We start from the raw sequence: 23,676 nt of genomic DNA, 5'->3' as shown, positions 1-23,676 counted from the left end.
TGTTATGAAAATGACAGACAGATTTATTGACTTGACAGAATAATTCTCTGTTACAAAAAGGCCATAGGATTTGCTTACCTCTTGAGAGCTTGTGTGTATATGTAACAGGGCCCACAGATGTAAGTAACTTACACACTCTGTTTTAGATGGTGACAGCCAATCCAGCTTCATCAGCAGTTTAAAACTTGAAAGTAGTTTTGAGTCACCCACTGGCAAGCAATGCCTTTGAGTCTTCATTCACTATGTTGCACTCACATCAGTTGGTTCTCCTACATTGAGGAGTACATGGAACAATGCCCATGTTACAATCACCACATTCAAGAGTTTTCATTCCTTTTCAAGACATATGCCATTACATTAAGGGTTCAAAAGGCAACACATTAGTAATTTACAACTGTCTAACTCCACAAAATGATGCAATGATCTCCCCACCAAGCTATTAATTGGAGAAGATCACTACTGGAAAATTGTTAAAGACACTGTTTCGAAATGTGCACCTCACTGGCTTTACTGCCTTCAAAATTCAGCTGAATCCAAAGCAGAAACCTCCCAAGGGTTTCAAGTAAATAATGCTGTTTTTACCTTCATCACCATGTGATTCAATCAATGATTTGACAATGCGTTCTGGATTTACAGTTAATAGTAATATCTGATGATCAGGATCAGTCAGGGAATGTGAAGGATTCAGCACTTCATGAGGTACTTTGCACTTACCATCCTATCAAGGATCAGTGAAGAGTTGTCCATCTCCCAAAAAATTCGGCAGTTGTTTTTCCAAATAATATCTTGTAATGCTGATAAACACTTTGTTATTTTGCAGAGGCACCTTGGAGATATGAATGTCAAATTGCATCCAAAAATATGTCAAACTGACTCACACACCCCTCCCCCCCCCCTCCATAAAAAGAAAAATCCTCATCAAATAGTGATAAAAAGAGACATGGAAGCAAGTCATATTCAGTACATCTTTGTACTAAAAGGGCTCTCCCTCACTTAATGATGTCTTTGAAATAGGGCCCAAAAATTCTTCCTAACGTAACTGCAGTACTTGTGTCTTTTCAAATGCAATATTTTGCCATTGGTGCCAATATTACCCAGGCCTTTTGGCCGTTACATCTCCATCCAGATGACAGAGACTTGACAAGGTTTTTCTGATGATGACATGATCATAGAAGATATACGAAGAACAACTACTTACTGATTCAAAAGACTCGCCTTTGGGCTTAAATGTAGTTTGTTCTTACTTTGAGCAGCACTGAGGGAACTGGCAGTCATGTACCATGTGCTGTTTTCCACAATCGCCTTATTAGACTAGAGCACATGTATGACTTTGCAGTGGGCGCTGCAGTAGTAAATGGAGTGACAACCCTTTACTACGAACTGATCTCACTCATGAGTCAAATTCAGCTGTCTACATTGAAATGGGCAATGAACTCTCAGCATCTAATTGGAATATGGAAATTGGAAGGCCGAGGGAGATCACAAAAACATTGACGATGTTGAGAGCTCAGTGGAATAAAGTAGATGATATGTTTTGTATGGATCAAAAGGAAACCGTTTACATTTTGTGTGGATCAGCATGAAACCATTTATAAAATATCATAGATAGTAACCACGAAGAGAAGCTTGTTACAGGCAATTGCTAGTTTTTATGAACCCTTGGGCTTATTAATCCAAGTATCTATAAGAGGGAAGATTTTGTTTTAAGGGGAGTTAGAACGGAAATTTTTTTTCACATTTTCAGGTTATTATCTCATTATAAAATTTGCAATTTTCTGAAGAAAATGATATATATATATCACTTATAAACTCACATGGAAAGTATTTTATTTTATTTTTTAAGTATAATCTACACCAGTTGAAAATGTTAAAATTTTTATGTGCATTACTTCAAGATCTAATAAATTCAGTAATTTTTTACATAGAAAGCTGTGGATTGCTGTGTTATATAGGTCAAATTATGCATTTGTATTGGTAGCACTGCCAAAAACAGTATCGTATCGTTTAATAGTATAGACATGCATCGTATGTCGAAGTGCTAACATTTTTCCAAGGAAAAATGATAAATAGATTGGTAAATCTCTCAAAAGGTAAAGTATGACACCAAAACGAAGTGTTTGTAAGAAACATGGGTTTCATGGTAGTAGTTTTTCGAATAAAGGGAAACATTGTGTTCAACATGTGGCATGTGAAGTTACAGACAATGAAATACAGAAAAACTCATCAGTATCTAGAGAAACACCCATTTGTGCTTTGGAGATTAAAATATACTCCTGGAAATTGAAATAAGAACACCGTGAATTCATTGTCCCAGGAAGGGGAAACTTTATTGACACATTCCTGGGGTCAGATACATCACATGATCACACTGACAGAACCACAGGCACATAGACACAGGCAACAGAGCATGCACAATGTCGGCACTAGTACAGTGTATGTCCACCTTTCGCAGCAATGCAGGCTGCTATTCTCCCATGGAGACGATCGTAGAGATGCTGGATGTAGTCCTGTGGAACGGCTTGCCATGCCATTTCCACCTGGCGCCTCAGTTGGACCAGCGTTTGTGCTGGACGTGCAGACCACGTGAGACGACGCTTCATCCAGTCCCAAACATGCTCAATGGGGGACAGATCCGGAGATCTTGCTGGCCAGGGTAGTTGACTTACACCTTCTAGAGCACGTTGGGTGGCACGGGATACATGCGGACGTGCATTGTCCTGTTGGAACAGCAAGTTCCCTTGCCGGTCTAGGAATGGTAGAACGATGGGTTCGATGACGGTTTGGATGTACCGTGCACTATTCAGTGTCCCCTCGACGATCACCAGTGGTGTACGGCCAGTGTAGGAAATCGCTCCCCACACCATGATGCCGGGTGTTGGCCCTATGTGCCTCGGTCGTATGCAGTCCTGATTGTGGCGCTCACCTGCACGGCGCCAAACACGCATACGACCATCATTGGCACCAAGGCAGAAGCGACTCTCATCGCTGAAGACGACACGTCTCCATTCGTCCCTCCATTCACGCCTGTCGCGACACCACTGGAGGCGGGCTGCACGATGTTGGGGCGTGACCGGAAGACGGCCTAACGGTGTGCGGGACCGTAGCCCAGCTTCATGGAGACGGTTGCGAATGGTCCTCACCGATACCCCAGGAGCAACAGTGTCCCTAATTTGCTGGGAAGTGGCGGTGCGGTCCCCTACGGCACTGCGTAGGATCCTACGGTCTTGGCGTGCATCCGTGCGTCGCTGCGGTCCGGTCCCAGGTCGACGGGCACGTGCACCTTCCGCCGACCACTGGCGACAACATCGATGTACTGTGGAGACCTCACGCCCCACGTGTTGAGCAATTCGGCGGTACGTCCACCCGGCCTCCCGCATGCCCACTATACGCCCTCGCTCAAAGTCCGTCAACTGCACATACGGTTCACGTCCACGCTGTCGCGGCATGCTACCAGTGTTAAAGACTGCGATAGAGCTCCGTATGCCATGGCAAACTGGCTGACACTGACGGCGGCGGTGCACAAATGCTGCGCAGCTAGCGCCATTCGACGGCCAACACCGCGGTTCCTGGTGTGTCCGCTGTGCCGTGCGTGTGATCATTGCTTGTACAGCCCTCTCGCAGTGTCCGGAGCAAGTATGGTGGGTCTGACACACCGGTGTCAGTGTGTTCTTTTTTCCATTTCCAGGAGTGTAGAACTTTGTGAAACACTGTTTTCTCAAAACGAAAGTGTTTCTCAAAACGAAAGTGATGTAAATGGTAGGTTAGGTTATACTGATAGATTTACATATCCTAAAAGGGGTGTTAGGTGAATGTGTGTGTTGTAAAATATGTAGAGGGCCAGTTAGTTTACATGAAGATGTGAGGAATCAAATGGTCTAGCCAGGAAACTTATCATTAATTGTGCCAGTTGTAAATATACTCATTCATTTAGGAATTCTGATAAGTGTAAAGATAATTATTTTGAAGTAAATGTTAGGTGGTTTTATGGATTGAGAGCTATTGGCAAAGGACACACTGCAGCAGAAACAATGTGTGCTGTGATGAATATGCTACGCCCGCCTTGTAAAATTTGCAAGTATGGAGGATTTATTGGAGCTGCTGTGAAATCTGCTGCATATGAGACAATGAAGGGTGCTGCAAATGAAGCTGTTGAAATAAATGACGGTATGTCTGACGTACCAGCAGCTTTTGATGACACTTCGTAGAAGCGTGGCTAAAGTTCTAAGAAGTCTGTTGCTATGGTGACCAGTGTGGATACTGGAAAGGTACTAGACTTCCAGATTTTAACCAAACATTGTTATAAGTGAAAATCAGAGAATGAAGAAGGGCATATCTAGGACAGAAATTATGAAAGGACAAGTGATGGTACGGAGGCCTCTGCAGCTATTGAAATTTTTAGTTGATCTGTGAACAAAAGGGGAGTGTGTTACAATAAGTTCTGTAGGTGACAGAGACTCAAAGGCATATGACAGTGTAGTAGCCGCTCAGCCTTAAGGTGAGAAGATTATCACATAATTGGACTGTGTTGGTCATATCCAGAAGAGGATGGGCACCAGGTTGAGGAAGTTGAAACAAAGTTTGAGAGACAAGAAATTTTCTGATGATAAAACCATAAGAGGCAAGCTGACAGACAAAATGATTGATGAACTACAGCAGTATTATGGGATAGCCATTACAAATAATATGCAGAATTTGTTGAAAATGAAAAAGGCAGTATGGGCTACTGTCTTTCACAGACTGTCAACTGACGGAAAACCAGTACACCACCTTTGCCCTCCTGGACCTGATTCATGGTGCAATTACTGCAATGGCTAGAACTCAAACAGTTCATACAGCCATAAACATTCCATCCCAGCAGTAGTCATGGATATCATAAAACATATTTACAGAGACCTGGCAAATCCTGAATTACTGAAGACGTGTCTGCATGGTCAGACTCAAAATCACAATGAGTCGTTCAATAATCTTATATGGACTCACTTACCAAAAAATGTTTTTGTTGTAATGAAGACACTAAAGTGATGGGTCAGTGATGCTGGTATTGCTTTTAATGATGGCAACATTGGTAGGGTGAAAATGCTACTGCATATAGGAATTAACCCTGGAGCAAACTGCATCAGAAAACTTGAACAGATGGACAAGGTTCGCATTGATAAAGCAGAGTATGCAGCACAGTTGGCCACTAAGGAGACCAGAAAGAAGAAAAAACTTCAAAAAAGGTCAAAAGGATGGTATACAGTATGATGCAGGATGCTTCTGAGTGACTAAAAATAAAAAAAATAACCATGTATTAAGTGAGTTACAGTCTTTCGAAACATTAGAAGCCGCTTCTGAAAATTTACATTTTCTGTTGCATTTTTCCCTAAATCTCAGAAACCACTTCAAGTAGAGTATTCAAATTTTCAGGGAGTAATAACATACATATCGTGAGTCTACTGAACTAATAGAAGAACATAATTTTATGTATAATTAAAATTATTTAGGATAACATACAAAAAAGTACACAGAATTTTAACCATGTAATTAAAAAATTGTGTTTCCGGAAGCAGTGGCTGAAATGCAATTATTATAGTTCAGTAGACTCAGAACATAAAGTGTAATGTCCTGTAAAAGTTGCATGTCAGTGGCTACAGTGATTCCTAAACATTGTTGGGATAGGGCGTTCCAACTCCCCTTAAGATCCTTTGCTACTTGGACTAGGGTGGGATGAACTTCTGCCTCAGCATCTTGCCACTCAGTAGCACATTTGGGTGTCATATCTACCAAGCCCATCATACATTTATGTATCATGGTGAATCAAAACCTATGAAGAGGGTAGCATTTCCACCCATGCGTTTTGTGATGCTTCCGAGCAAGCATATGGTGCAATCTTGTCTGTCAGGTGGACTGTAAATAGTGAGTCTCACGTTCACTGGATTTGTAGCAAAAGCATACCAACACCCTTGCAACAGCTGACAGCATTAATGAGGGTGAGACTTCCACATTGCTGCTGCAGGGCTACCAACATAGACATAAGTAGGGCGACACTTTGGACCAACTCCATAGAGACATTTGCTTGGGTAAGGGGTAGTTCCAATACTTAAGGGGTAGTTCCAATACTTAGAAAATTTTTGCATGCAAAAAGCTCACAGAAATTTACAAGCAAACTTACCCATCCCAGTGGAGATAATGCCCATGTAGAGACAGTCCTGCAGATTATCAGTCAAGAAGAAAAATGTCTCACAATTACATACAATGGACATATGGTGGCTTGGACTGCCTTGGCTCTTACAACAGCCCTGTCATTGGCCAAATGAATATGACAAGTATATCACACCTGTTTCTTTACCAGAAACTAAAAAATCATGTCTAGATCCACAATTTTTCTCTACTGAGACACCCCAGACACCAATAAATACTGGAAGATTTAGTTCCTACTGGAAATGGTTGCAAGTCACTGCCCACATTCTCCAGTTGAAAAGGAAAGATATTGACCAGGTGAATTTTCATGGTGAATTTACAACAGCAGAAATGGCAGCAGCTCAGCATTATTGAATGAAGACAGAACAAAATACCTTTCAACCCTCTAAGTTTCCAGATTGTTATTTTGTTGAGCAACAAGTTTCAGCAATATATTACACCATCATAAGGCCTCCTAGGAAGATTCCCACCACTGGTCCAGTCAAAATAGGGGCTAGCACTCAATGACTGGTATCTGTAGATTTTTGCCCCAGCAATCACTTCAATCATCAACTGCCTGCCAAATTAACCATTAAAGAATCACATCCACTTCACCTAGATGGAAACCCTCACTGCATGAGGCTTTTAATACTACATACTCACATCTGTTTACATCATCTTGGAGTTAGAATCATGCTTTCTGAGTTTCGTTCCTCATTCTTGGTACTAGGCATGTGCTCAAATCGATTAGTGTGTCAAAAATCTTCAGATGCCAGTCAATGAATGCTGGCCCTTATTTTGGCTGGTCTAGAGGGGGGAATCTTCCTGCACGTTGGTCAGGGGGCCTGAAGGTGGAATAATATATCACCAAAACTGGTTGCTCAATAAAATAACAATATGGAAATTTAGACAGCTGAAAGGTGTTTTGGTCCAACGTTATGTACTGAACAGCTGAGGTCTTGCAACTATCTGTACAAAGAAAACCCATCTTTTCTTCACAAAATCGGGGCTTTAGAGAAAAGAAATGTCATTACCCAATGCACCAAAAATAAAGTCTTAATCCTGTTTTGAAGAGGAGCTGCTGCATCTAGGTGATAAGCATTATGCCAAATTAACCATTGAAGAATTAAATTCACTTATCCTAGATAGGAACAATCACTTCGTGAGGCCTTTAATACTACATACTCACATCTGTGTACGTCATCTTGGGGTTAGAATCATGCTTTCTGAGCTTTGTTCCTTATTCTGGATACTAGACACCCATTGTGCCATAAACAAGGTTGTTCATCACTCACTCCCATGTAAAATAGGATGCAGAATTGCTGGTCAAGGGATAGAAACACCATTGCCAGCCAACTGGGCAACAACTGCACAGACCCTCCCAAAATGATGGCATTGATGTTACGAGATCAATGTATGCCAAAATAGGAAGTGCATCGAATAAGGGAAAGACAACAAGTTATCTATAGAGAATTAGGCGTGGGGCATGGAAAAGTGTAATAGGAAACACTTAATACTAGGTTTCGAGTTCTTGCTCTTTTTCTGGTAAGAGTACACACATTCACACACACAACTAAGTATAGGGGCTGGCACAATTGTAGTAGCCAGTGAGAAGCAACACACTGAAGGCAACATGGGGGTGTGAATTGAGAGGAGGTGGCAGGGCAGAGGAAGGGGAAACTGTTGGGTAGAGGGTGCTATGACGGTGGGTCACCTGAAATTGAGGCCAGGACGATTTGTGGGAGCAGAAGATGTGTTGTAAAGAGGGTGCTGAGACAGTAGATTACATGAAATTGAGGCCAGGAAGAGTATGGGAGCAGAGGATATGTTGTAAGGATAATTTCCTCTGCATAGTTCAGAAAAGCTGATGGTGGAGGGAAGGATCCCCAGGTGACTCAAGTTATGAAACAGCCATTGAAATTGAGCTGTTGAGCTTAGCTGCATGTTGTGCCACTGGGTGGTACACTTTGTTCTTGACAACAGTGTGGCACTGGCCATTCATCCTCGTAGATGGCTGGTTGGTACTCATACCAATATAAAAGGCTTTGAAGTGTTTCCACAGAGTTGGTATATGACATGGCTGCTTACTTATGTGGCCCGGCCTGTGATAGGGTAAGATAAGCCTGTGATGTACCTGGAGTAGGAAGTGCTGGGTGGCTGGACTGGGCTGGTCATGCTCCTTTGTCTGCGACAGAGATATGATCCCTGTAGCAAAAAGGGATTGGGAGTGGGAGGGGCATAGGGATGGACTAAGATTTTATATAGTTTGAGTGGGTGGTGGAACACCACTTTAGGAGGGGTGTGAAGGATCTCAGGTAGGGTGGCCTCATTTCAGGGCAGGACAAGAAATAATCAAAGCTCCAGCTTGTCAAAGGATAACTCAGAAAACTAGCAAGTTTCCTTTTTTGTGCATATGCCTATCAACAACTCGATGCTTCTTCTTTTTGGTGAGTAGTCTCCTTTAATCAAAAATGGTTCAAATGGCTCTGAGCACTATGGGACTTAACATCTGTGGTCATCAGTCCCCTAGAACTTAGAACTACTTAAACCTAACTAACCTAAGGACATCACACACATCCATGCCCGAGGCAGGATTCGAACCTGTGACCGTAGCGGTCACGCAGTTCCAGACTGAAGCACCTAGAGCCACACTGGCCAGCTCCTTTAATCCTAAAGTATTTACAGACTACGAAGCACCATAACTAAATGCTATATTGTACTCTTCACCAATGTGGTGTCTAGCACCATTCACATAGAGCTAATTCATAACACAACAACAGATTGATTTTTGTTGGCATTACAAAGATTTATTGACAGGTGTGGCATTCCACGCATCATCTACAGTAACAGTGCCCACACATTCCACCAAGCCAACATAGAGATATAATGCATCTGTGGACAGGCACCTCTGCTGATAAGAACCACCAATATTGTACACAACAAGGCATAATGTAGTATTTTATAACTTAGTGTCCAGCTTGGCTGAGGATGATGGGAGAGAATGGTTGGTTCAACCAAAAGATGTCTCCAAAAAGTGCTCAGACATTCGAGCAAGGATAAGAAAGGGCTAGAGACTGTGCTCGTGAATACTGAAATCGCTGTCAACTTGAGGCCGATCTCCCAAAACGAAAGTGAATCGCACTCTCCAGCAATGTTCCTCAAGGGAGACAGACTCACAACATTGCCAACAGGACACAAGTGACCATTGTAACTAAGTTGATAAAGAGTGTTGACTCTGTCAGAACATGACAGAAGATTCCTGGAAACGCTGAATCAAAGAATATCTCATGGTCTTGTGAAGTTTCCCCCCATTCAAATGCTCAAATGTAAGATTAGTGGGGATCCATGTCAGTGACATTGTCCTTCTGCAAGAAGACGTTCTTCCATGGTTCTTGTTGTAGAAGGCAAGGGCTGAAAGAAAGCAGAGATGAGGTCCCACACTCAGCCATTCTTTTTCATGCCAATGGAAGATGCTTCACCATGCCTGTCCATCTGGTCATATACTGGAGGTAAACGAGGGTGGGGTTTCCATGATATTTAGGGTCTGTGTAAATATAGTTGTATGTTGACTGACATTAAATCACATTCTAATTGTTCCCATACATTTTCTGGTGGTAAAACCCAGGAAAAGTGTCAGAGATGGGAACTTTTGGAATCTCTGACACATTTATGATAATCCAGGAGGACTTATCATTGATTTTGAGCGACTTAAATGGCAGAATTCCTTCTTGTATAACATATAGCACATGCTCTCAGTGAAGACATTTAAGCATCACAACTCTGAGCTTACTTGCATTGATCATTGACTGATGACCTCCGATGTTAAGTCCCGTAGTGCCTAGAGTCATTTGAACCATTTTTTTTTTTTGCATTGATCATTATAATGTATCAGATTATTGCACGATGGAGTAATACACTGCTGTCTAAAATTAAAGCAACAAACCGCTATTTCCCCGTGTTCAGATGCCCGTACAATTATGTTCTGCACAGAAGACAGCATTCTTGTCAATGGACAACCACGCCAATGATAACGTCATGGTGCCTATCAAACAGGGTATTGTATGCCAGGTAGTTCCACATCCACAATCACTGTGTATATAGTCACAGATGGTGCAGTATGGCACAAAGAAGCCACCCACCAGGGTCTATGTGATGGAGAGCCATAAGAAGAATGGAAGCAGGACAGTCGCAAACTGATGTGACCCAAAAGCTTAATGTGAATCATTCTGTTGTTTCTCAGATGTGATGACAATTTATTGAGACCAAAACAGTATCCCGAAGACCAGGGCAGGGCCAACCACATGTGATATCAAAAAGATAGGACCATAATTTGGCCTTAAGGGGACGACAGTAGCGCCTTAGTACTGCATGGCAACTGACATATGATCTTGCATCATCTCCTAGACATGTTGTATCAAGACAAAGGGTGTTACAGAAGGCTTCAGCAGAGAAGTCTTCATTGTTGGAGTCCTTTTGTATGTGTACCTCTTATGCATCTTCACAGAAGGGAAAGTCTAGAGTGGAGTCATCAGTATGCTGCATGGCCGTCAAACAATCGGCCAACGTTCTTTTCGCAGGTGAGTCCCTATTGGGTCTGGAGAGTGATTCTCTATGCAGTCACATCTGGAGGGAATGTGGAACACAATTTCGGAATCCAAACATTGTGGAAAGAGACCGATATCAAGAAGGATCCTTAATGGTGTGGGCAGGGACTATGTTGACTATTTGAACACCTCTTCATGAAATTGTACGGATGAATCAGCAAGGTTTAACTGCTGTCAGGTATCGCATTGAAATCTTGGGACCTCACGTGCAGTCGTTGCGAGACCTCACGTGCAGTCGTTGCGATATAGGGTGGGTCCGTAATTTGTATTGATGGACAATAATACTCGATCTCATAGAGCACAAGTGGTTGATGGTTTCTTGGAAATGGAGGGTACTCACTTTCCCAGTTTGAATCCCATAGAGCATGTCTGGGATGTGCTAGGGAGACAGGTTGCATCACATCAGCATCCATCAACCACTCTCCAAGACTTGTGAGCAGCTGTGCAGGAAGAATGGGCATTATTGCCTCAATATTAGACTGATGACATCACTCACAGCATGCCGCATCGTTCTCAGGCCTGTATTGCTGCCTGTTGAGTGCACTAACCAGTTGTTGGAATGTATGTGCAAATCCATTAAGTTAGGAAAAAAAAAATTGTCTACCATTACACATGTTGCAGTTGTTCACGTTCTGTGTTCTTTATATTGTTTCTACTTTACTATCATCTGTTTACATTGTTTTGTGACAAAATAAACACAACCTTGTAAAATTTCCGTTTGTTGCTTTAATTTCAGACACCAGTGTCTTTCAGTAGAGGGTAGAATAATAATATTGTTAAATTACATAACAAGCGCATAGCTGAGATCTACTGAGGAAGCTTAACATTAAGACTGATCGATATTTGTCACCTGTCAGTGACACTACAATTCAAACTAAACATGAGCAAAGTTGTTCAAATAAGCGACTGTCTCTCTAAACTGAAACATAAACGAGAAATGCAGTGTTCCAATGCTATACACTTTGCTAATCAAATAAATTCATTGGACAATTTCCCACTCCAAAAATGAGACAGAATGCATTACCAGTCAATTGCAAGATACTTTGGCTAGTTTAATGACTTTAGGCAACACTAGCATGGATTTCTTGACGACGCAGGATGTGGGGCTGATGTCTTAGTACATAAATACTATACAAACTCTGTGAAACTGACAGTCCCAAAGGAAAAATACAGTATTGAGAGAATGCCTTCTGAAGTTTGATTGCCACTGATAAAGTTTTTCCGGGGACATTGAGCACTGGAATCTTTTCTGAGAACAGTTCAAATCTTCTGTCGATACAGACCCGGACTTGTCAGTGAGCATGTTATGGAAGTAACTTCTGAAATTTCCGTTGTGTATTTCTTCTTCTAATAATTTTCGGGTGCGCAGCTGAATCCCATCGACATTCTGCCATGATATTTTGGGCCAGAGACATCCAGCCATCTTCGGGTGAGTAGACAACTATTGAAGAACGCAGGTGCATTTACGGTATTTATGCCAAAACTCGTGCATGCGAAATGTGCTGGAATTTTTCAATGCACTGTGTGCTTCCCTTGGTGGTGGAATTGAAAGATGAACTAATCATTGAGTATCGAATGACCCCATCAATTCCACTGTGACTGGATAATTTTAATTATAGGATTCCAATTTTTTCCAGTTGAAAGCCATTGTCATGATTTATAAGATTATTGGCAAGACGTATTTCCACCAATTCTTTGATTACTGAATCCCGAAAACTGGAAATTGGAGCTAAAATTTTTGTTCTATTGTATTCCATTGAGTATCTCACAGAAATACAGTGTTCTGCTGTTGCTGATTTCACAGTCGCCGAAGATGGTTTTATCTTTCATGTTCTGTACAAAGCTCCTAGGCAGTTCATGTCATCTGGCCTATATATGCAGCATCACGCTTACAAGGAATGTTGTAAACGCCCACTTTTTTCAGTTGTAAGTTATCTGTAATGGATCCAGCCAGGGCCAAGCTCTTCACTAGTAGACAGAAGGTAACGTTGATTTTATCTGCCTATTTTAGAAGACACATTCCCAGTATATAGAAGAATCGTAGCTGATTCATAGTCATCATAGTGTCATCAGTGCATTGCTTCTTGTTATTATAGCTGTCCATGGCCTTCCTTATTTGGCGTGAAGCGTAGCCATTCTCTTAAAATACCTTCTCCAAGTGTTCTAATTCTGTGTGGAGGTTTTCATCATTCGATATTAAGTGCACCAGGTGTATTAAGGTACTAAGAACACCGACAGTTTGTGAGGGGTGATGGCAGCTAGACACATGGAGATATGGATTGGTGTGCGTGAATTTTCTGTGCACAGAATGTCCCAATGACCCATCATTATGACTGCATACTAGGATGTCTAGAAAGGGTAAAGTCCCATCTTTCTCAGTCTCCATCATGTTTTCATGTAATGAGTTTAAGTGACAAAGAAACTTTGTCCAATTCTTTCTTCCATGGGGCCGTACAACAAAAGTATCATCTACATAATGCCAGAAAACTGGGCTTTCAAACAGCAGACTCAGGTGCTTTCTCCTCAAAGTCCTCCATAAAAAGATTAGCCACCACAGGGAACAAAGGGCTCCCCATGGTGACGCTATCCATTTGTTTAAAGAATTTGTTGCTAAATAAAAAGTAAGTTGAGGAGAGAATATGTTCAAACAAGCCCGTCAAGTCAGCACTGATTAGATTAGATTAGATTTACTTTCATTCCAATTGATCCGTAGTGAGGAGGTCCTCCAGGATGTGGAACATGTCAGAAAAACAACAATACATGACAAATATTTACAATTAAAACAAATAAGCTAATGTACCATTCCACAGGTCCCAAGTGGAATGATCGTCATTTTTTAATGAACACTAAGAGTAATTTTACAAATACTAATGCACTGCATTTAAAATAAAAAAGTTTTTTATTTATTTATAAGGTAATACAACTACTGTAATACTTATTTACAATGATCACATTACTGCACTGAAATGGTGCAGAAGTTAGATTATACTAACACACACACACACACACACACACACACACACACACACATAAATTTTCAGTGAACACATTACTGCACTGAAATTGTGCAGAAGTTATGTTGTACTTATATACAAATCAGTTGGTTTTACTAAGAAATTCATCAATGGAGTAGAAGGAGTTGGCCACCAATAAATCCTTTAGGCTTCTCTTAAACTGAATTTCATTGGTTGTTAAGATTTTTATGGCTGCTGGCAAGTTATTGAAAATGTGTGTTCCTGAATAATGCACACCTTTTTGTACAAGACTAAGTGACTTTAAATCCTTGTGAAGATTATTCTTATTTCTAGTATTGATTCCATGAATTGAGCTGTTGGTTTGAAAAAGTGATATATTTTTAATGACAAATTTCATTAAGGAATAAATATATTGGGAAGCAGTAGTTAGTATCCCTAGTTCCCTAAACAGGCTTCTGCAGGATGTTCTTGAGTTCACACCACATATAACTCTCACTGCACGTTTTTGTGCCCAGAAAACTTTAGCTTGGCTTGATGAATTACCCCAAAAAATAATCCCATATGACATTATGGAATGAAAGTAAGCATAGTATGCCAGCTTTTTCATTTTTATATCCCCTTTGTCTGACAAAATTCGCATTGCAAACAGAGATTTGTTAAGACGCTTCAGCAGTTCTGTGGTGTGCTCCTCCCAGTTGAATTTATTATCAAGCTGTAATCCCAAGAATTTAACACTGTCCACTTCTTCTATCTTCTTGTCATGAATAAGCTATCAATAAGATGTACTAGCATTCTGATAAAAAGTGAGACCATATCAAAGCTAACTAATAAATCCAGGCTGCTAAGCTTAACTATCTCCAAGTGATTGACAAAATCCACTGAATTATGTATATGATGAAAACACCCACATATGGCTTCAGTAAAGGCCAGATGTTTTGCAGTACAATAGGTCAAGGTGCTTATATTACTCACTATTAATCATAGTGGGATACCATCCTTGTGAATCTTAGGAAGACTATATAGTCATGGTGGTACTCCATTGTGCTGTCTCGGCCTCTTAATAATTCGTTTAAGTAGAGAACTATCATTCAGAAGAGTAACAGTTTTTCTTGATATAGAGCTTGTTGGGTCCTTTTCAATTTTGCGGTACATAGAATAACTTAGCTGACTATATCTCTTCTCATTGTAGGCTTCCCTTGTCAAAAGACCCATGGCATTACCGTTATGAGCAAGGAGTACAACTACGCTAGTATCTTCTCGAAGGCCACAGAGAGCAGCTCTTTCAGTTGGCATGATATTACTCCATTCTGGAGCAAATTTCAACAGCATTTGGCAAGATTCTCATTGAACTTCATCTGCAGAATACACAGAGAGAGGCTTAATGGCTTCCACAATAGAACTGATGAAATCCATTAAAGAAGGTGAGTGAATTGGAGTCAGAGCAAAGTTTAAACCTTTTATAAACACTGATATCGTTGCATCTTCAAAAGATTACCCCATGGGATTCACCATGCATCGTCCAGAAATAGGTTCTTGTGGCTTTCATGTTGTGAGTCGGCTAAACTTTGCACTTTGTCTATTTGTACTATCCCTGTGGGCCCAGTCTGCCTTGGCCCAGGATACATTATCAATTGAGTCTCAGTTGAGGGAAGAACATCTTGCTGCAATCTTCAGATTTAAATAAAGTAAATCCCTGCAATTAACTTCTAGCTCGTGATGTATAAAACAGATTCATTCTCTGACTAAGGCCAGACTCACTTTGTATTTTATACCGTTGGCATCCACACTATTAATAAAATGAACAGCTCTGTGGAAAGTTGGAATCAAATTATTGTCTCTACATTTCATTAAAAAAAAATTAAGTGAACACAGTAACCTGGCTCTCTCACGTAATTTATCCAGTCTGTGTTTATCCTGAATCTCTCCTCCCCATAGAGGTATTTCATGTAACTTCTGAAATTTTCCTGGCATATTTCTTCTTCTAATAATTTTCGGGTGTGCTGCTGGATCCCATAAATATTCTTCCAGAATATTTTGGTCCAGAGGCGCCCAGCCATCTCCAGGTGAGTTGATAACTACTGAAGAGCCCTGGTGCATTCTTGGTATTTATGCCCAATCTTGTGCATGCAAAATGTACTGCGGTCTTTTGGCACATGCATCAAGCGATGACAGGCGTGGGACAGCCGTGTTGTGTGTGCTGTCCTCGGTGGAGGAAGTGAGAGATGATCTTATAATTGAGCATTGAATGACCCCCTCAAGGGCAGCATACACAACTCGACTGTCCCGTGCAAGTCATCACTTGACACATACACCAAAAGGCCTCAGCACATTTCGCATGCACAAGATTGGGCATAAGTATCAAGAATGCATTAGGGCTCTACAGTAGTTGTCTACTCACCCAAAGACGGCTGGCCATCTGTGGACCAAAATATTGTGGAAGAATGTTGATGGGATCCAGCAGCACACCTGAAAATTATTAGGAAATGTTATGGAAGCCTTGCATTCACTTAGGGGAGGACATAGATTCTTATGGTTGAGTCTTAATTTTAAAGATACTTTTTACTTTAACGATTGTTAGAAGGAAACATCCTGAAACTGATGGAATTCTTGTTGGAAGAAGTAGATGGGCCCTTGATGGTGCAAAAGAATCATAGGGAAACTTGCAAACCAACTAATAATGTACTGTAAACAGCAGCACTCAATGTTTGATCTAAGTCAGGATGTACAGCACACAGCTACTTACAGAAATACGGCTGTGCGTGGGACTTCATCCCTGCCTTTTTTCAGCTCCTGCACCTCTTTTCTTTTTTTTCTTCAAAAGATACTTTTTGCTTCAAATCTTCGAGTCCTCTTTTTGCTCTTTTCTAAGTGAGACTGAATTCTCTCATTGAGTCCATTACAACTGGTTGGGCTCAGGTCTTGTTGGCATTTCATCTCTCCCCCCACAAGGAAAAGTCTTTGTTTTAGGTGATTGGTCCCAATTTGAAGGTGGCTCCATCATTCATGAGCACAGTCTGTAGCACTTCCTTGTCCATGCTGGAGCATCCAAGTACTTTTTGGAGACATCTTTTCATTCTCTCACACCGTCCTCCACACCAAGCTAGATACTGGTGGGTCTCACAGCTGCATTCTCTCTTTGTTGGCTGGGTGGAATGTTGTGGCATTGTCACTGTGGGTGGTGTGTAGAATGCCACATTTACCAATAAATCTTTTTAGTGGCAACAAAAATCAATCTGTTGTATTGTGGATTAGCTCTAGGTGAAGGGCTCTAGTAACAGCCTAGGTGAGCTGTACAATATAGCATTTAGTTGCAGTATTTCCAACTGCAAAGTAATACCAGTGTCTTGGAAGGGTCTGTGCGATGTTACCTGGTTGGCTGGCAGTGCAGCTCCTATTTCTAGACTGACAATGTCATTTGCTATTTTACATGGGAGGTGGAAATGAACAGTCTTCTGTATGGTGGGATGGGCACATAGTGTCCAGGAGGAGGAACGAAGCTCTGAAAGCACAGATCTAACCCTAAGATGATGTAAATGGGTGTGAAGGTGGAGGATTAAATGTCTCGTGAAGTGATAGTTTTGACTCAGGATAGTTGGATTTCATTCTTCAGTGATTAATTTGGTAACTCAGATGACCATCTAGATGCAACAGGTCTCATCCAAAAAAGGAGGAGGAACGAAGCTCTGAAAGCACAGATCTAACCCTAAGATGATGTAAATGGGTGTGAAGGTGGAGGATTAAATGTCTCGTGAAGTGATAGTTTTGACTCAGGATAGTTGGATTTCATTCTTCAGTGATTAATTTGGTAACTCAGATGACCATCTAGATGCAACAGGTCTCATCCAAAAAAGGATTAAGACTATTTTTGGTCCATTAGTAGTGGTAAGTTTTCCTCTGTAGCCTTGATTTAATGAGAAAAGGATTATTCTTACACACCTTTGATCTAATAATAAATTGACCAGCCACTTTTTCCACGTTGGTTGTCTTACAGCATTGCACTTGAAGACAAGCTGACGTTCTCCACACTGATTTCTGTTTCCTATGAATCTAACATAGTTTCCATATTTGTCCATTTTGATAGTAAATACTTGCATGATTTAGCCTGTTACTTATACTGTTGTTTAAGATATCATTTTTTCTTGTAAATGTGAATTATGTAGTTTGGTACAGATTACATTTTGTGGTAATATAGATATACTGAACCTAAAGATCAAAGCAATGCAATGTGAATTTTGCCTCAAGTATGCCAAAGAACTGAAGACCTTGGTGCAAGAAGGAGATAACTGCATTTTTTTTCCGTAAACCAATTTTTTAGTGCTGTATAAAGGAAAAAAGATTTTCTTCTTGCTTTCTTGCCTACAAAGTAACCTTTAGACCCTTACTCACCTTGTATAAATGGTAGCATGAAGTATAATATCTAGATTTTTTAAATTAGTTTTTTGTGCCTCCTGAAAATGTGAGTTATCCTCTTCTTGCACCAAGGGCTTCAATGTCTGTAAATTGATAAGCAGTGTCATATCCGTGGTAAAAGTGAATATAAATCACTATGATATGCTAACTGAATAAAATAAATATCTGAGAGACAAGTATTTACGTAGAAGATACGTCTAGAATGTTAGATCCCCATGCTGTGTGACTGAAATTTCAGATTCTGGATTTGATAAACAGCAGAATTTTGCCTTTACTAAAATTAAAAGATACATTGACTTGATGTTTTCATGAGCTCATCAAGCTTGACGATTCCATTTTGATGTACGAAGTGGAATTGTTAACCTGGGTCAACATTCAAAAATACAATGTCTACTAATCATGTCAGAAAAAATCTCATAAATCACAAATGTTGCGTATGGACCTGGGCCATCCAGCCATGTATAATGCCTAGATGCACTATATTTACAAAAATAAAATCTCAATTGTTCTCAACAACTTCATCATTGATGGGGCATTACACTGTGATCTACTTTTGTTCATAATTCAACACATATTTTTTATATTTCGTTAAGTAAGAAATGTACATATTACTTCTTTTCTAAATAAAATTTATTATTATTTTCAGAGCAGCAATTGCGGAATCTTTTGAACGTCTCAGAAAGAAGTACTATTTGTAATCAGAAGCTGGTAACTGTCATAGTGAAACAATTAAATGTTGTTGTGGAAGGTGGCTTTTAAATTGTATTAATTTATATTTTTTATTGTAAATAATGGTGTAAATTATTTTCATCGGTAAACTTATTAGATTTAGACAAAAATAAATATTAAAGAATTCTGTACTGTGGTTTAAAAATGACAGAAAAAGAGAGAGAGCAGTGGTGATGTACAAACAATGCACAAGAAGTATCATGTTGATGTTAAAAGTGGATATAATTGTTGAATTGTAGTATTTAATATCATTGCTACAATTCCTTGTTTTAGCACATGAACATCTGGGGTCCAAAAATGACTGACTGGCAATTTATCAATCACTCTTTTTACATCAGTCTTGTAAAACTGCAAAGTGTTCATGCCATTTAAGTATTTTGTAAGATTGTGACAAAATTGCATCAAATTATTTTTTAAAGATTTTTCAAGGACAGTCACAAGAGGTAAATGAATAAATTACTGCCATTTACTAAAGATTTCAGAAACTATTTAGTAGCATAGCAGTTTATTTTGAACAGAGGACATTCTCTTGATTTATACAGAAATTTTGTAAACTTAACTTTGTAACTGAAGACTGCAATTTTTGATCATGATTGAACATGATATTGTTGGGAATCATATTTCAGCATCACTTGTGTGAGTGGGCAAACATGAGTATTTTGAAATCGGATTATTATTAATCCTTTTTTACATTATGACTGCTAAAATTGAAATATAACTGTTTGTAACTAAAATAACAATAAATGTGTTCAACAAATACTTTTCACATATCTTATTGCAGTAAAAATATTCAGGTTAACATGTTATTAGTATCAACATTAGTACAGACAAATCCCATATCATACTCTCACTCAACTGTCACCAGTTTCAGCCCATTCTGGGAGGAAAAAGAAGAGCTACTGGCATGACACCTGCACGCATGCCTGTTGGTTACATGAAGGAAATTCACATAAAGTTAACTTAAAATGAGGTGCTTTTGACCTATTAAACTGCAAGTTCTCATTTATATGTTGGAATTATCAGGAATAAAATGAAGTGTAATGTTATTTAAAACTTGTGCAGATACACCACCACAGTTATAAGAACCAAAGGATGTGAAAGGGAGGCTGTAGTTGAGGAAGAAGTGAGGCAGGTTGGTAGTCTATATCCCATGTTATTCAATATGCACATTGCACAAGTAGTAACAGAAATCAAGGTGAAATTTGGAAGAGAAATTAAGATTCAGGGAGAAGAAATAAAAACTTTCAGTTTTGCAAGTGACACTGTAATTCTGTCAGAGGTGGCAAAGAATTTTGAAAATCAGTTGAACAGAATGCTTATTATCTTGAGGGGCACATGTAAGTGAATGCGAATATATGTAAAACAAGGGCAATAGAGTAAAGTCAAATTAAATCAGACAATCCTGAGGGAAATCAATGAATAAATGTGACACAAAATAGTAGACAATGATTCCTATTAGTACAGCAGAAATAATTATCACAGAAATAAGGGGAGTATAAAACACAGACTGGCAGTGGCAAGAGAAACTTTCCTGAAAAATAAAAATATATTCATGTCTAATATAAATTTAAGTGTTACAAAGTCATTTCAGAAAGGATTTGCACTGTTGTCTTATATGGCAGTGAAATTTAGATCAAAATCATTACAGATATGAGTAGAATAGAACAGAATACATGCTTTTGAAATCTGGTACTGCAAAAGAATGCTGAATATGAGTAGACTGAATAACTAATGGAGAAACATTGAATTGAACTAGGGGTTAAAAGAAGGAATAGATTAATAGAAGATGTCCTGGGGCATCAAGGAATAGTTATTTTGGTAATAGAGGAAAGTAGGTAGCGGAGGGAGAGCAAAACTGTAGAGGGAGATTAAGGTAACCAAGTTCAAATGGATGTAGGTTTCAGTTCGCTAGTTAGGCTATCGTGAACAGGTGCAATACATCAGTCTTCAGACTGAAGAGCACAACAGCAACACTACCCACTGATAGTCTTAGATAATCAGTCACTTGCATCATGTGTTAGGAGATTTTGGAGAGGGCAATCGAATATTTGATCAGAGCACATCTTTCTCCAGGTACCTCGCCCATGCAATTAATTGCTTTCTTGTTGATTTCCCTTCAAGTGTCATGGTTTCTGTAAACTGACACTCTAAGTGACTTGCATGTGTGTGGGGACCATTTAGAAACAACTAGATACCAAATTGTGCATAAACACCATACACCATTCAGTCAATAGGCTTTAGTAAACACGCAGAACATGTCAGTTTGCACAGTTGTGTCCTACAATAGACAACTGGCAACTGATGATGCTGTACCACTTTGGCACCAAAACTCTAATTATTGTACCTCAGCCACTGAATTGGGCTTCTTGATGAGGGCACACATTAAAGCATACCTTCTGACATTGTTGCACAACTGAAAATAATTCATATATAAGGAATAATCATACAGTTTTCATTATCACATTGAAGAAAATAATGTTACTTTTTATCCAGTGCTGGTACACTTTGAAATTCCCACATCATAGTTCTGTAGTATATTGTTAAGAGTCATGGTACAGCCTTTCGATAAAGTGCAGTATCATGTGGTACTTTGTATTCTACAGAGAAACAAAGCTGCAACAATCCATGCTAAATTGATGGAAATGTAAAACAGTGTACCATTGTATGGCATCGTGTTTAGATGATGCAGACACTTTCAGTGTGGTCAAACAAATCTGAAGGATGAATAATGAAGTGGCAGTCTTCTCTGTGAAGGACCAGATTTGACAAGAGGAATGGGGTCCCCAGTGCTCAAAGGTGTATCACAATTGAGGTGATAGTACAAAAAACAAAAACCACTCATGGATCCATTTTCAACATGATCAGTCAACATTGGACAGTCAAATGAAGACTTCTATGACCAAAGCCTTCATCATATTTCTCGTTGGGAAATATATATTGCATTGAAGGGTGAATATGTCGTGAAGGGTTAACACCATTACCAAGTTTTATGGTCCAGCTTGAGTTTCTCTAGGTGATAATTAAAATCTTGTGAATACACCTTATAAATGCTGTTGCTTTGTTGCAATGTGACATAAATCTAAGGTACAATTACTGGTGCAGACTGCTTTTGATCTACTTCAAAATAACACAAATGTATTAATGGTTCTTTGGATTGCTACTCATCCAAAGTGTAAAAGCACAGACAATTGTACAAATTGATAATTTTACAGGAATTCGATTTAATTCAACAATCTTATGCTTTCAGCCACATCATATGTTTAAACTGGAACTTAAATAACACCTGAGGTTCAATCATCAACTTTGAAATATCTGCTTGATAAAAAGTAAGACAACAGTGTCTGCATTATTAGTCAAGATTAAGATCACAAAGATGACCTAAAATAATGGGTATATTGCTTTAAAGATGACCTGAAAATAATGGGTATATCGCTTGTATAATAAAACTAAGTCAGTGTCATATATCACACTAGGGCTTTCTCTTAGCAAACTCAAAACTATACGGAAAAATTGAAAACAATTTTATACCATATTGGCCTGAGAATAAACTGTACTTTTTATCCAAGTTTTGCCCTCAAAAAGGTTAGAGTGCTTGTTATCATTTGCAACAATACATCTAGTATCTGTAACCAAAACAGACAGCATGGCATTTTATTATGCAACAACGCAAACCTTTATCAGTATTTTATTGGCATTAACCATCGAACGGGTGCACACATGTATAAAGTGCACCAACCACAAATGACATTGTCTTGTACCACTCCATTGTTGTTTCACAATTACAAGCCCATACCTATTCCTTCATTACAGCTTCAACTAACACAGTGATAAATTGTGTTGTCATTCGTCCAAGTGAGCAGCAATAATATAAGGTAAACAGCAAGCTAAATGAGAAAAATATAGATCAATGCAAGAAGACGACCCAGATTCCGAGCTAGCAGTGAAACCCCACAATGAAGCAGTTGTCCATGACATAATTAGTAATCGAATAAGAGTTTGGCTGGCTGGGATCTGATGTGACTGCATTTTTTAATGCTCCAAGTGGTTTATTACTGTGGGGTAACACTTGTACGTGGCAACAGAGTGCTATGAAATTTTGTTTTGTTATTGTTTCGCTAAACAGTGATTTAGCTCATATAATAGGTTCATTTTTTGTAGCTTAATTATGCTGAGATTAAACAATGATTTCACTCGAATATGTTTATCTTGGTAACATAGAGACAGCTTTTCCTTACATGTGTCAAAGTACGCTGCATGCCTGCTCATGTTACCAAAATCAGCACACCCCCTCGAGGGTTAACATTGTACAGGTCTACCAATATTGTTTCGTTAGCTTATAACTCAGTTTCAGTTGTATTGTATTTATTGGTCCTGTTGTCTACAAAGCAACTTATGCATAAGACATTGGACAAGTCAAGTTATAAGTATACAGCTGAAATTCATTTCTAGGCATACTTATGTAATGTTACAATAATACAATTTATACTTAAGTATTTATATAACACACTTCATAGATTTAAATATTCTTCAATAGAGTAAAAGCAGTGATGGTGTAAATATGACTTTAGAGGTTTTCCACAGGTATTCATCTCAGTAATAGCTTTTACGTTTTCAGGTAGTTTGTTATAAACCTTAACTGTCATGTGAAAAGTACCTTTTTGGCACAGAGCTGTGCTGATTTGGGTTATATGTAAGTTTCTGTTTTGTCTGGCATAGTGAACATGTACATCACAGTATTTTTGCAACCTGTAGTCCTTACCTATTACATTTATTTTAAAGAATAAAAGGGTGTCCATAAT

General features: G+C 39.3%; 1 protein-coding gene across 3 annotated transcripts in view; it reads left to right on the top strand.

Annotated features, from left to right (window-relative positions):
* LOC126199378 (protein ABHD18) overlaps positions 1 to 19,636 on the top strand; it is a 211,304-nt gene extending 191,668 nt beyond the window's left edge. For 2 of the 3 annotated variants that reach the window (XR_007540163.1, XR_007540162.1), the window contains 2 exons: positions 14,928 to 15,159; positions 18,795 to 19,636. Coding sequence is in view for 1 of the 3 variants with exons in the window: in XM_049936294.1 (XP_049792251.1) it covers positions 18,795 to 18,846 (52 nt within the window). In the remaining 2 variants the exon portion in view is untranslated. The remainder of the gene's footprint in view (positions 1 to 14,927; positions 15,160 to 18,794) is intronic. The other variant, XM_049936294.1, reaches the window with a different exon arrangement.
* Positions 19,637 to 23,676: the final 4,040 nt, after the last annotated feature.

This window comes from Schistocerca nitens, chromosome 8 (genome assembly GCF_023898315.1).
Source record: "Schistocerca nitens isolate TAMUIC-IGC-003100 chromosome 8, iqSchNite1.1, whole genome shotgun sequence".
NCBI classification, from domain to species: Eukaryota; Metazoa; Arthropoda; class Insecta; order Orthoptera; family Acrididae; genus Schistocerca; species Schistocerca nitens.
The sequence above is the reverse complement of the archived record's forward strand: the minus strand, read 5'-3'. Positions and strand labels throughout refer to the sequence as shown.